This window comes from Aquarana catesbeiana, linkage group LG01, assembly GCF_042186555.1.
Source record: "Aquarana catesbeiana isolate 2022-GZ linkage group LG01, ASM4218655v1, whole genome shotgun sequence".
In the NCBI taxonomy this organism is placed as follows: Eukaryota; Metazoa; Chordata; class Amphibia; order Anura; family Ranidae; genus Aquarana; species Aquarana catesbeiana.
In genome coordinates, this window is record NC_133324.1 from 650,226,656 (window position 1) to 650,241,941 (window position 15,286).

A 15,286-nucleotide genomic window follows, 5' to 3' on the forward strand; every position below is an offset into this window, starting at 1 on the left:
CAAAGTGGGGTGCGGTCGGCCATGAGGAACCGGGACCCGGTCGTATACGACCTAGCAAGACGTTTAACTCGCAGGGCCAGCCCCCGTGCAGTGGGGCTATGTCGCGGCCCACCTAGCGCGTAGCTGCAGTCTGCACGCGTTTGCTGGCCAGATGGGGAGACCACTGGATCTTAGTGTCCAGCCCGTCGCCCAGTCCAGCAGTTAATTGTAGATCTCACAGGACCAAAAAAAAAAAGTCGTTTAAAAAGCAAAAAGGGGGGTGTGTGTATATCCCCTAGGACTGCCCATAGGCGTAGCCAAGTCTTTTTAATGCCTGGTGTCCTACTCCGGTAGGGGGCAATATAACCCTATGGTTCTGAATAATGGAGCCCTGTGTGTCAATGAACGAAAAAACTTTATTTTTTCCAAAATTGCCGCTCTTTGTTTATAGCGCATAAAATAAAAACCGCAGAAGCGATCAAATACCACCAATAGAAAGCTATTTGTGGGGAGAAAAAAAAACAAAACGACAGCAATTTTGTTTAGGTGCGTCACACGACAGCGCAATTGTCAGTTAAAGCAACACAGTGCCGTATTGCAAAAAAAATGGTCTGGTCAGGAAAGGGGTAAATTCATCCAGGGCTGAAATGGTGTGCCCTGCTGCTAGCTTTTTGTGAAGATGAATACAAAGAGAAATTGTATTCGATTTACTATCATATGGGCAGGTACTATTTGAGATTGCACAGAAACGGACATTTAACCACTTCAATAGAAGGCACTTACCGTATTTATCGGCGTATAACACGCACTTTTTTCCCCTTAAAATCAGGGGAAAGTCGCAGGTGCGTGTTATACGCCGATACCCTGCGATCCCAAGCTGTCAAAATTTCAAAATCGCCGCCCGCGATTTGAAAATGGCGCCGCCGGCGCCGAAATACACAGAGCCGGTCCTCGGCTCTTTCCGGCGGCTCTCGTTTACTTTCGGCTCCACTCGTAGTCCCGAGCAGAGCTATCCGAACCTACTCGGATAGCTCCGCTCGGGACTACGAGTGGAGCCGAAAGTAAACGAGAGCCGCCGGAAAGAGCCGAGGACCGGCTCTGTGTATTTCGGCACCGGCGGCGCCATTTTCAAATCGCGGTCGGCGATTTTGAAGCCCAGGAAGCAGGGACCGTTGATCGAAGGCTGCACTGGGGCAAGGCTGTACTGAGAAGGCTGCAATGATGGGCATTTAAATGTAAGTTTTTTTTCCCTTCAACTTCCCTCCTAAAAGTTTTTTTTTCCTTAAAATTCCCTCCTAAATTGGGGTGCGTGTTATACGCCGATAAATACGGTATATACCCTTCCCGCCCAATTTGCAGCGCTCGCACACTTTGAATGTGCAACACTACCTAAACTAAATTTGGATAATTTTTTCACACAAAATAGAGCTTTCTTTTTGTGGTATTTAATTACCACTGGGTTTTTCTTTTTGCGACATAAGTGAAAAAAAAAAAAAAAAAAAAAAAACGCAAAAATTTGTTCATAAATTTGGGTCAATATTTATACTACTACACATCTTTGTTAAAAAATAACCCAAATAAGTGTATATTATTTGGCCTGTGTGAAAGTTGGAGTCTACAAGCTACAATCTCATCTCTTGAGGCCCTGAAAACGTCAGGAAAAGTACAAATTCACCCCCCAGAAACCCAGCAAGAAAGGGGGTTGTAGATTTGAGAATAGACACCAATTGTGCTTTCTCTTCATATAAATATAAGTCCCATTTCAGCTTTATTTTATCAGCAGGCATGTGCCCAGTTTCATTTTCCTCCACATGCTTCAGTGGTTGGATCCTCAAACTGACACTTTGCAGCTTGTGCTGATGTTACACGTCAGGAGCTCTTTAGCACCATAGAGACGGTTACAAGAGTCCTGAAGCTATGATAAAAAGGCATGACTGACCTTCCTTAACCACTTGCCAACTGGCTCACGCCGATATATGTCAAAGTGGCACAGGTGCGCAAAACAATGTACCCGGACGTTGCTGCGTCATCTGTGGCTAGCGGGCACACGGAAGCTTGCTTACGGGTCCTGCATACACCATGTCTGCCAGTGGCCCCACGATCAGGGCATGGAGACAGAATGGGGAGATACACATGTAAACAAGGCATTTCCCTGTTCTGCTTAGCAACATGACAGGGATCTACTGCTCCCAGTGGTCTGTCATGTTCTAGTGAGCCCATCCGCCTACAGTTAGAATATGCTGAGGGAACAGTTAACCCCTTCTCATCCAGTGACATTTACACAGTAATCAGTGCATTTTTATAGCACTGATCGCTGTATAAATGCCAATGGCATCCGATCTTTCCGCCGCAAATCATACACAGATCACCATTACTAATTTAAAAAAAAAAAAAGTAATAAAAATGCCATAAATCTATCCCTTATTTTGTAGACAATAACTTTTGCACAAACCAATCAATATACGCTTATTACGTTTTTTTGCCAAAAATATGAAGAATACATATTGGCCTAAAAAGTGGAAGAAATTTGTTTTTTTTTTTATATATTTTAGCAAACAATATTGCTTTTTCTAAATTGTTGTTTTCTTTAAATCAAAAACCACTAAAAGAAAGCTCCACTTGTGGGGGGGGTGGTGTAAATTTTGTTTGGGTACAACATTGCACGACCGCGCAAGTGTCAGGTAAAGCAACGCAGTGCCGTATCGCAAAAAAGGGCTTGGTCAGGAAGAGGGTAAATCCTTCCAGGGCTGAATAGGTTAACATAGGCAGGCATACAGGAGGCCATGCAGCATCCTGTACACTGATACAGAGCACAACAGGACTTGATGTAAATGACTATAGGGTTACATGATATCCTACAAGTCCAAGACGAACATGCATGCAAATTGACCACATTAGGACAGATCTACTTTCAGGCTTTACATAGTTTCCAACATCCATCAAGGACTGGCAGATTCACCAGGGATTTTTAAGAAGACTAGCAACAGGACAACTGCACAAAATCTCACACACACATGGAAAAAGAAATTTAGGGGTAATATAATTTAATAACATCTTTTTATCACTATTTTATTTATAAACTTAATGAATTTTATTCTTGCTTTGAAAGGCAACAAGTTAACAGTTGTGTGTTCTCACAAAAAATAATTAGCAGCCCTTTATTTTTCAAACCGTAGCAAGTTTAAACAAAACATTAGTAGTTCTGGTTTGTTATTTGCATCTCACACCCAGTTCGGGGGGGGAGGGGATGGTGTTTACTTGTGCAGGCTCACTCTCAAGCCCTGTCCCCTTATAGAATTTGACTGACAACAGGAGGAGCCAAAGGCTCCTGCTGCTATCAAATCAGTCCTGTGAGAAGGGAGAGAGCAACTGCACAGCACTGGATCACAATCAGGCTCAGGTTAAATATACTTACCTTCTCTGTGCATTTATTTTTTTTACCTTAACACAGGGAATGCTTTATGCTGACACAGTGGAGATTCGCGCAACTCGCAGCAGGAGTCCGGTGTGTCTCCATTCAATGTTTCAGGACCAACGTCGGCCCAAATTTTAGGCTGAATTCACAGGGCTCCTGTGTAATTCGCACTAAAGCCACTGCAGAGATTGTGACCAGCTCTCCTGCGATGTGGGAAAACCTGCATCCAATTAGCAATAGTGTGAACCCAGCCTTAAAAAGGTTGAAAGCTATTGGGGGAGGGGCTGCTGGACTACAATATCCAATATTTTCTCTCAGTACATATCCACTCATAACATGGCTCAAAACATTACCCTGCTTAGTAGCAAAATAGATCATTGTCTTTGTGTAAAATTACATAAAGACCCTGAAGAACTGTCTGTGGCGCCCAATGCAAGAGGCTCTTGGCCTTTAGGCATTTGCATTCAAGGCATTTATTCCTGCTGTAAATGTTAGTACGGCTAGTTGCAGCACCATCCAGCCACAGTCAGACGCCTTTCACACTGAAGCACCGCTAAAACACTAAAGCGCCGGTCACTTTTCGGGCACTAGCGGAGCTGGTTATTTAAAGGTCACGTGACTTTTTTAAAAAAAAGAAACCAGTTTTGTGGCACATTGGAAGCGCTGCCCATTCATTTCAATGGGCAGGGGAGTTTTTGGATTGCTTTTTACAGCACTCCAAACCCACCCCAAAGATGCTGCTTGAAGGACTTTTTCTAACGTGCTGCAAGCACACCGCCCGAGTGTGAAAGCACTCCTGCAAGTGAATGGGAGGCAGTTTTCAGGCGCTATTACTAGCGCTAAAATGCTTGAAAACTGCCTCTGTGTGAAAGGGGTCTCAGTCTCTCAGAATTTGACAGGCTTTCAGCAGTGGGGCTGGACAGTGCACCAGTGTCTTGCCTTCCTTTCTCCCCTGCACTTAAATACAGAAACTATAAGCAGCAGAGCCTTACCTCTAAGCATGGGGTTTATCCCTTTCATGACTACGCCTATTTTTGAAATTTGGTGTTTACAAGTTAAAATCCGTATTTTTTGCTAGAAAATGACTTAGAACCCCCAAACATTATATATATTTTTTTAGCAGAGAATCTAGAGAATAAAATGGCGATTGTTGCAATATTTTTTATCACACGGTATTTGTGCAGCGGTGTTTTAAACGCAAATTTTTGGAAAAGTGACACTTTCATGAATTTTAAAAAATCCAAACAGTTAAGATACCCCCAATTTTTTTGTATAATGTGAAAGATGATGTTACGCCGAGTAAATAGATACCAAACATGTCACCCTTTATATTGCACGCACTCGTGGAATGGCGACGAACTACGGTACCTTTGAATTTCCATAGGCGACGATTGAAAAATTTTTTACGGTTACCAGGTTTGAGCTACAGAGGAGGTCTAGGGCTAGAATTATTGCTCTCGCTCTGACGATCGCGGCGATACCTCACATGTGTGGTTTGAACACCGTTTACATATGCAGGCGCGACTTCCGTATGCATTTTCTTCGCTGCGTGAGCTCGCGGGGACAGGGGCACTTTAAAAATTTTTTTTTTTTTAATTTATTTATTTTTGTACTTTATAAATTGTGTTTAAAATTTTTTTTTTTTTTTTTTTACTTTTATTGCTGTCACAAGCAATGTAAACATCCCTTGTGACAGTAATATGTGGTGACAGGTACTCTTTATGGAGGGATCGGGGGTCTAAAAGACCCCCCATCCCTACTTTACACTTCAAAGTATTCAGATCGCCGAAAACGGCGATTTCTGAATACTGTGTACTTTTTTAAATTCGGCGCCATTGGCAGCCGAGTAAACGGGAAGTGACGTCATGACGTCGCTTCCGCATTTACAAGAAGGCTGGAACGAAGCCGCTTGCAGCTTCGTTCCAGCCCGCCCCCAGCCGCCGAAGGCAGCCGGACACCGGGCCTCCCGATCGCACGGGAGGCCCGGTAACAGCGGCGGGAGGGGGGGATGTCCCCACCGCTGTAAACAACGGTACCGGGATGATGCCTGCAGCTGCGGGCATCATCCCAGTATAGCCCCGGAAAGCAGAGTACGCATATGTGCGTTTGGTCGGCGGGAAGGGGTTATACAACTACTTTCAGTGACCGAACACTGGTCAAAAAAAGCTGCAGGAATGTTCCCTATATATTCACCACCCCTCCCTCTTGCCCAGCAAGCAAGGATGAATTTAAAAGAGGGGATGGACTGTGTGCTGTAGGGTACTCTCAGAAACATTTTACTTGTAAGTACAATTCTATTTTCTTCTTAGCTGTACACAACAGAGGATCTTTAACCATGGGACATCCAAAAGCAGTCAAACTAGACAAAAACAGAAAACTGCTAGCTGGCTCAAACAAATGGGTGAAGAAGGGCTTGACAACTCAAAGCATGTGGAAAAGTCCATGAGACACTAAGAGATCTAGTAAAGTGCTCTTAAACAGCGAAGTGCATTAACCTTTAGTCCAGGGATTTCAAAACTACAGCCCTCCAGCTGTTGCAGATCTACACATCGCATGAGGCACTGTAAAACTCTGACATTCGGGCATGATAGGAATTGTTCCTGAAGAACTGGAAGGCCATAGTTTTGAGACCTTTCTTTAGGCTACAGGCTCAAAATAATGGACTACTCCAATCTACTTAGAAATGGTGGAGTGCAAAGTAGGGAGCCCTTTTCAGGAACCTTCTGGCAGAAGGAATCCAGTTGCTAAAGAGACTGTATCCTCTCACAGCACATGCCATGTCAATATGGTGGCAAGCTCTTTGGAATGTTTTAGAGCAGGGAAGGAGAATGTCTGTTGAGGTAAAAGGATGACACTATCTTGGATTAAGGCTGAAGTCATCGGGACAACCTTGTCCCTGTAGAACAGTGGTCATCAACCCTGTCCTCAGGGCCCACTAACAGGCCAGGTTTTATGCATTACCTTGGGAAGATGCAGACTAGAATACTGCAATCACTGAGCAGCAAATTATATCACCTGTGATGTATTTCAGTTATCTTGCAAAGCTGGCCTGTTAGTGGTCCCTGAGGACAGGGTTGATGACGACAGCTGTAGAACACAAAAAAAAAAAAAAAAAAAAAAAAAAAAAAGGAGGATCTTTGCCAACTCAAACTTTCTGCACAGAAGTGATGGCTATGAGAAAGGCCACTTTGCAAATGAAGTTCATACAAGGGAACATCCCTAATAGGTCTGACAGGGTGAAAGAACCAGTTAAAGAGGTCCCACAGAAGTTAAAGGAAAATGGACAGGTAAAGAAATATGCGACACACTGCACAAATGGGCTTAACACTAAGGAATGAGAGGTCAATAGTCTCTAAAACAAAATGGCATGACCAAGATTTTCCACTTGATGGTACCAAAGGCAAAAAAGCTGGTCAAGACCAGACTGCATGAAGGACAGGAACCATCCCACAGAGTGCTTCCTAGAATTAAAATTTCTTGGTCTTACACTAAATAGGCTTCTAGGTGCGATGGTAGACTTTGTGAGAAGTCAACTTCCTAATGTTAAAGTAGGGACAACAGAATCCAATAGGTCCATGTCCCTTGGCTTCAACAGTAACGCCAATGACCACAAAGCAGCATTATGAACCAGCCTTTGAGACAAAGTCAAGGTGATTCAGAAGGACCCATAGAGTCTCTGCCAGGAGCCCAATTACATCCAAGTACCACAGCCTCCAGGATCAGTTCAGTGAAATGAGAATCAGCACATACTCTCCATCTTAATCCTACAGAGCAGCCAAGGGAGAAGCTGTAGAGTCAGGAAAGGCATAAAAGTCAGGTGGAATTGATCCTATAAAAGTCACCAGAGCATCTACTGTGACGGTCCACGAGTCACTGGACCTAGAAAACAATCCTGTCCAGTTTGTTAAAACTGGATGCCATAAGATCCACATGCTGAATCCCCCCCCCCCCCCCCCACCTGTGGGAAAAAGCTTCAAACATCTCTGGGTGAATCCTGACAAAGTCCACCAGCCGGTTTTCCGCACCTGGAATGCGAGTGGCAACCAGAACATGCCATTCCACCCAAGAACCAAATGTGTTTCTCTGTTTGTCGTAACCTCTGGTCTACATAAGTTGCTTTGAGTTCTACTTTTAACAAAATAAAGGTGAATATTTGGAGTGCGGCTATACAGCAACAATTTTTGTTTCTATGCCTTCTTGTTGATGTAGGCCAGTCATAGCATTGCATGACTGGATTCTTATTGGGCACCTCACAGCCGAGAGGTCTATTGTTGGAGACAATTAATCAAGCTTCCTCCAACAACCAAGTCCCCTGCACCAAGAGGGCATTCCAGGATTACTCCCAAGCCAGAGAGGATGGCATCAGTCATGAGAACCAGCCATGTCATTTAAGTGGTGGTGGTGGTGGGGGGGGGCACGGCAAGAACATGTCAAAAACTGACTCAGGAGGGGAGACTGAAGGGGCTCATTTGTGACTGATGATCTATGGCCTCAAAAAGACCAAGACCCTGCCCATAATATCAGAGATGGTGGCAGAACCCTTATCCCAAGATAGGAAGGATATGTGGTCAGAGGAAGGCAGTGAATCAGACTGGGAACAGGGCCCTGCGGAGAGAGACTCATCAGCTGGGCCTGAGCCAACAAGGCCTCACAACCCTTTACCCCTGAATTTGTGATCTGCCATGTGGAGTGAAAAGCATCCCCCCAAGGGGCAGCTGCTGTGGAAAGGAAGGGTGAATCCTTTTGGGCCAGGCACTATAAGCTGTTGAACCAAGGAAGGCATCCAAGAATAGCTGTACTACTGACAAAAGTTGAGTGTGCCAAGAAGAAAATGGCATACATGCATATTGAAGCCACTGAAACTGACTTGACAAATATATGGCCAAAGGCTGGTAGAGAAAGGGACCAAAATCGAAATGGCCAGCAATCCAGCTCCATGGTTGCGGCACATCAATTGAAATGACGCAACCTGAGCTCTGCTGCACCCAAAGACATCAGAGCACTGGCACCCTGGAACAGAGAAGGCAGAAACTCAAACCAAAATGTGGCAGATGTCTTCATATGCTGGGCAGGATGTTGTTGGGGACCAGTCCCATTCTGGCTTCCTGCTCCACAAGAGATAAAGTCCAAAAGGTATCCAGGGACAGGGCTCTGCTGCCTGCAGACCAGTGCAGTGTATAGCACTATGTAGGCCAATTCAACAAGATGCACCAAGTGTCAAAAGCACCCACACAGGATCCAGTGCTCAAAACATTAGAGACCTACCTCCGCATCTTCGCCAGGTGGGGTCTGGGTACAGCACCCAAAGGTTGCACTTAAGTAAACCAATCTGGAAGCTGCAAAAAAAAAGGAGTATGAAGTGGGTATGGGGCAGCCAGGAATTTGCAAAAACTCCACATAAAAAGAAGAGGTAAGCATTTCTCAGTAGAAGGACACGTCCATCACAGGACACTAGCAAAAAAAAAAAAAAAAAAAAAAAAAAAAAAAAAAAAAAAAAAGGCTTTCTGTGAGTGGGAGGGGTTATATAGGATATGTGCTTGGATACTTTATCAGTGCCAAATCAGGGTAGCCAAGTAACAGGTTTAGAAACTAAAGATCCTTTGTCCTGTACGACTAACACACACTAAGTGGTACATAAGGAGTCTTAAAATGGTAAAAAATTTGAAGTAAAAAAGGAAGAGCGTACTGAAAGTACACGTTACAAAAGCATTCTGGTCCCACACTAATCTTTCTCGACTATCAGCTGGCTAATGAGCAAGTGGTATTTTATTCTCTACTAACACACCAACATGACAGAATGGTCGGCAACGTACACTGGCATATTTCCTGAAGGAAACCACAGCAAGACTACACCAATCAGGAAAACAGTTTATATGGCTAAACCGTGAAAACATGGAATATAGAGCCTTCAGTGTTGACATGTGCACTTAAAATGTATATTTCAGCAGGTTCAGAAAATGTTACAAAACAGAAAAAAAAAAATTACACATGGCAAGCAGGTTAAAAAGGAGTGGCTTACAAAGCTCTGATTTATAATATGAACAAGATTTCTTGAACCAACCAGTAAGAGGAAATAAATTATTTTCTTAATACTACCAAGCAAAGCAAGGGTAAAATGCATAATCCAGCACTCTAAATGTTTTAGCAGAAACAAAATCATACTTTGTACAACATATTTCAAAACAGAACATACCCACTGCAACTTTTAGACTACGGCAGCAATGCTGGAGGCCTTGTTTCATTGGGAGACCAGCAGATGCTTAATATTTCACTTTAAGCATCAATCATGTGATCTTTAAAAGTAACCCAATAGTTACGGCAAACCTTACCTGTGGTAGAAGAGCAACAATACTATGCATTCGAATACTGAGCGAAATTAAGTTTAATGCATCTATTTCATTTATGGGAGCATAATAATAAAAAAAAAAGCTACTAACAGCTTGAAAGCAACTAGTTTCAAGATCTGCAACTTTTATGCACAATGGCCAAAATAACTACATTTTAAGGCATAGCCATATACACAAAACACATTCTGGAATTTTGCATGCCACGTAAAATGTATCCAACTATAGGATATAAAATACAAAAATAGCAATTAGTGTAATTGCAAGTAAAAAAAAAAAAAATAATAATAAAAAAACAAAGTCTAGCCAATCAGAAGTCTTCATAAGTAGGGCAGTAGGTTACAAAAGATGCACACTGTTGCCAGACTGAAGGAAGCAGAAACATTTACCACTGGGTAAGGTGATTGGAAAACAAAAAAAAAAAACAAAAAAAAAAAAACAAAAAAAAACCAAAAAAAGAAGACGACAAATCTAGCTGTCTAAAAGACAATTCACTGTACACTTTTTATTTACAGTTTTGTACACTGTCTTATGAATGGTGACTGCTTTGCTACTTGAGCCGTTTAACCAAAGCAAAATATAATCTAATACAAAGTGTTAAAACGCGCCATAAGATATTAAGAAATAAAAAGCAAAAAAAAAACAAAAACAAACAAAAAAACTATTTCTAGTAAGGAATGTCATTATAAAACAGGTCACTGATTCTACTGAAATGCATAAACTTGCAGCAAAGCTTCATAATGGCATACAAAAAAAAAATTTTTTTTTTTTTTTTTTTTAAAGAATGTTTCTAAACACAAAAAACACTTTTATTCAACCCATTTTGTTTTCTTTTCCCAGATCCATCACCAATGTTACATGAGCTAAAAAAAAAATTAAATCAGATGATAGTACTAATGTTATCAAGGAGGGAAACAAATAAATTAAACCTAGCAGCCAACATCAGCACAAAATACAGCCAGAACAATGCTGTTAAAATAAGGGGGAAAAAATAAAAACAAACCATGAATCGCTAGAGAAGTTTGAATGCATTTTAATCCTCCGCCTTGCAAGATCAGCAAACTATTGTAACTGCATACAATGCAAAATGTAGAGATTTCAAGGTGGGTTATGCGAGCGCACATTTTGGATAAATAATTCTGTAATCGTAGTTAGCCCAAAAAAAAAAAAAAAAAAAAAAAAAAAAAAAACCTATTACAGAGATAACCTGGGCAACCACTGCGGATACTGGGAGGAAGGGTGTTGAAATGTTATGATTGGATAACTTAATCTTACCAAAAAAGAAAAAAAAAAAAAAAAAAAAAGTGAGGAAAATTGAACATTAGCACAAGACAAAAAAGGCGAATGACTTTTCACAATTCTTAGCAATATTGAGGTGGAAATCAAATCTGAATGCAGTCCACGCTGCTTTTGTAGAGGCTTTGGTACAGCTCCCAAATCGCAATTGCTTGACGCAGTCTCCTATGAAAAAAAATACTCAGAAGGCGTCTTCTTAAACAACAAATCTATTCTTGGTGGTGGAGCCGCTCTTAGTAGCCGTATCTGCATGGGACTGATATCCAATCACTACTTTTGCAGGAAGTCCTAATCTTTCCTTGTAAACCCTCCTAGATTTAAAAAGAAAGTTTTAAGAGTCAATTTTTTCAACAGTCAACAACTTTTTTTTTATAACAGTTTTGTTTCTGTAACGCATAGAGTGCACCGATATGCAACCAAAAAAAATTCAAGCAGTTATGAGAGCTACAATCCTTGCAGCATGCCTTGCCAGCACTGTAGAGCAGTAGCTGTCTATCTTGGTATGACCACTGACTGTTTTTGAAAGTGCAAGCTCCATGCCAGTCTCACTTAGGCCTCATGTACACTGCTGCTAAACGGACGCTTAGGAGCAGTTGGGCATTTTTTTCAATTGCTCATGAACTCTCCTATAGGTTATCTTATCAGTACATGTACACAGGGTCATTTACAGTAGTTTCTAGGCAGTTGAGTTTAGAGGCTTTTTTGGAATGCAAAAAAAAAAAAAAAAAAAAAAAAAAAAAAAAAAAGGGTTCAGAAGCTGAGTTTAGAGGCATTTCAAGTGCTAAATGCTTCTAAACGCTTTTGTTTCCAGGCGCTTTTCATTTTTTGCTTTTTTAAAACGCTTCTAAAATGTAATGCAGCAAAACACCACTAAACACGGCAAAATGGACGTTTTAAACATGGGTTACTATTAGAGGTCGACCGATATATCGGCCGATATTTGACGTTTTTTTTCTTAATCGGCATCAGCCGATTGTGCTGATAAAAAAGGCCGATATAACTCAGCGGACTTGCAAATGACTTCTGAAGTCAATACAAGTTGCCTGTATTCTTCTCTGAAGCGACTTCTCCCCCTCTCTGGGCAGCCTGCCAAATATGATAAAAAAAACCTGAATTGATACAATGTTTACACTTCTGAATGAGCTGAACTGTGTGTAGAAGTTCTCAGTTTAACCATTTAAAGACTAAATCTTTTCTGACACTCGTTGCTTACAAGTAAAAATCCTGTATTTTCTGCTGGAAAATCACTTAGAACCCCCAAACATTATATATTTTTTTTTAGCAGAGACCCTAGGGAATAAAATAGCGGTTGTTGCAATATTTTATGTCACACGGTATTTGCGCAGCGGTCTTTCAAACGCAATTAAAAAAAAAAAAAAAAAAAACACACTAATAAATTTACAAAAAAAATAAGCAGTAAAGTTAGCCCATTTTTTTTCGTCTAAAAGTTTTGATTACCTGTTTTTGTGTATTTATTTTTAAGATATAGTTTTTTTTTTATATATTTTTTTTAATCTAAATTCTACATACAAGTGAACTGATTGGAGGTTTGTTTTGTTTAATAAATGTTTAAATGTAAAAAATTTTCTGTATCACTTTAGGTTGCTTTCACACTGCAGCGGGCATGCATTGACGGTAAAACGCTGCTAGTTTTAGCGGCGCTTTACCGTCATTTTAGCGGCGCTATTCGGCTGCTAGCGGGGAGCTTATAACCCAGCTAGCAGCCGAGGAAGGGGTTAAATGCGCCCCTGAAGCGCCGCTGCCGAAGCGCTTTGCAGGCGCTTTGGCAGCGGTGTGCATTCATTTCAATGGGCAGGAGTGGTGGTATACACCGCTCCAAAGATGCTGCTTGCAGGACTTTTTTTTAACATCCTGCCAGCGCATCGCCTCAGTGTGACAGCACTCGGGATATCACACAGACTGCAGGGAAGACGTTTTACAGGCACTTTACAGGCGCTATTTTTAGCCCAAAAGCGCCTGAAAAACGCCCCAGTGTGAAAGGGGTCTAACTGTTAAATTTTATGAGATGGAGAAAAGAAAAAAAAAAAAAAAAAAAAAAAAATCGGCCTAATATATCGGCCCAAAAAAATCGGCATCACATATCGGCCATCGAGATTTCTAAATATCGGCATCGGCCAGAGAAAAACCCATATCGGTCGACCTCTAGTTACTATCGGTCAGGTTAAATCGTTCAGGAGAGGTAAAAACATCCCGTGCACAGCCTTACAGATATGAAGCCTACAGTAAAACAATGAAAAATTCATTTACAGTCCATTGGATTAAGGTCAATACATTCTGAGGAACCAAAATTATTCTGGTGGCATTCCGCCAGCAAAAGACCGATGGCGCATATACACTGTCGCATTTTCCGACAAAAAGCTCTCATCTGAGTTTTGCTGGCGGCATTTCCGATCGTGTGTACGCGGCATAAGTGTTAAGACTTGATCAACTGTTGGTGCTTTCCATGCATGTTTTAGTAAAATGGTAACAAAAAAACAAAAACGCAAACAAAAAGACAAACAAAACACAAACAAAAAAAGTTACCCTATATGTGTGACTGCTTCCCTGTTTTCACATTCAGTAGTCCAGATTGCTATTTTGTCTCCTTTTGCTCTAACATTTACAACAGCTCCACATACATCTTCACTGTGTTCATCAAATGACTCTCCAATAAGGCACATGAGCTGAAAAGGTAAAACAAGAATTGGAAATATTGTATAAAACTCTTCTTTGATCCACATTGTATCTTCTAAATACCATAAAGAAAACTCATGGACAACAAAAGAAACCATGGAAAACAAAAATCAGCAAAAAGTAGCCAAAACACAAAATAGTATCTGTATCTTGACAAAGAACATTTTGAAGTTATATATGGTATAGTAAACCCAAAAGATTATTGTTCTAAGTGGAGCTGGCATGGCTCAATCAGGATCTGCCACCTTTTACATCTTGGGTACTCTAAAGGAGTTCTCCCTGCCAACATTTTCAATAGTTCCTGCCCATATGGGAGTTTCCTTCCACCTTTGTGCATTTTAACTTCTCCCATTGAACAACAAGCAGAATAGGACCCCCTTCATAAAGGGAACAACGGGTCTGCAGAGATCAATAAAGTTGCCTAGAGATATAGTAAACTGTCAGCTGATTCAAAAGGGATTGCAAAGGTTCTGTCTTTTTCCATTAAAATAATAAACATCTTAGTTACCTGCTCTGTGCAATGGTTTTGCAGACCCGATCCTCCTCTTCTCTGGTCCTCTGCTGGCATTCCCCTGGCTCCTCATCCCTCACCAAGTGATGCTATGGGAGCACTCCTGCAGGCTCATTCCAGAGCAGTCCTGTCTGCGTCTATTGACAGCTGGGGCTCAGCCTCGCGTGCCCCCACATCATCATAGGATCTGATTTACAGGAGGTGGAGAACTGCTGCTCTCATGCACATCGCTGGATTGAGATCGGGCTCAGGTAGGGGGGCAAGGGGTCTGCAACATGTTTACCTTCTTGCATAGAATGCAGTAAGGTACAAAAAAAAGGAAGGCTTTAGAATCACTTTATGGCTGGGTTCACACCATTACAAATTGGATGCGGATCCAACATTTCTCCGCATTCAATTCGCATAGCAGGAAATTGTGACCAGCTCTCTATTGAGCCAGTTCACACATCGCCGCAGCGGCTCAGGAGCGAATTGCACAGGAGCCCTGTGCGTCTTTTGGTCCATATTTGGCCAAACATTCGGGCTGAAATTGGACCTGAAACTAGATGGAGACGCACCGGACTTTTGCTGCGAGGCCTGCATTCTGCAGTAGCTAGCAAAAGCTGAAAAGTTAGTTTTGGATGGATGGACCCTTTATTCTCACATTTCAACCCTATAACTCCTATAAAGAATTAGAGATATAAATCTCTATCTTAAACGCAAAAACACACTGTATATTGTCTGTTTTCAACAATGCTGGAGTCACAGGTGCCACCAACATTTCTGCACACACGTACGGAATAATTAGAATACTGGTGTTGACTACACTAAGACATCCTAACCTTTTATTGGTATGAATGGGTATACGCTACAGGTTGAACCATCTGCATATAATGACAGTGTTGATAGATTAAGTAGGTCCTTCACACACCTTGTAGTCAGACCTGTTCTTCTATCATTTTCTTTAGGAGGATAGTATCAGTAAAATCCAAATAACTTCTCTGGATTTACTTTCTTAGTCCTCCGTTCAGTCAGCATTTTCAGGAAAGAGTAGACATCCAGCATATA

The 15,286-nt window shown here is 41.6% G+C and overlaps 1 protein-coding gene and 1 non-coding gene across 3 annotated transcripts in view; both read right to left on the reverse strand.

The window, feature by feature from the left end:
* Positions 1 to 10,210: 10,210 nt before the first annotated feature.
* EIF4E (eukaryotic translation initiation factor 4E) overlaps positions 10,211 to 15,286 on the reverse strand; it is a 43,972-nt gene continuing 38,896 nt past the window's right edge. For both annotated transcript variants that reach the window (XM_073601247.1, XM_073601254.1), the window contains exons 6-7: positions 13,579 to 13,718; positions 10,211 to 11,345 (exon numbers count right to left, since the gene is read on the reverse strand). In XM_073601247.1, the coding sequence (XP_073457348.1) occupies positions 11,231 to 11,345; positions 13,579 to 13,718 (255 nt within the window). In that variant the 3' untranslated portion in view covers positions 10,211 to 11,230. The remainder of the gene's footprint in view (positions 11,346 to 13,578; positions 13,719 to 15,286) is intronic.
* LOC141125042 (small Cajal body-specific RNA 15) lies at positions 15,116 to 15,245 on the reverse strand. The gene has a single exon (XR_012241344.1).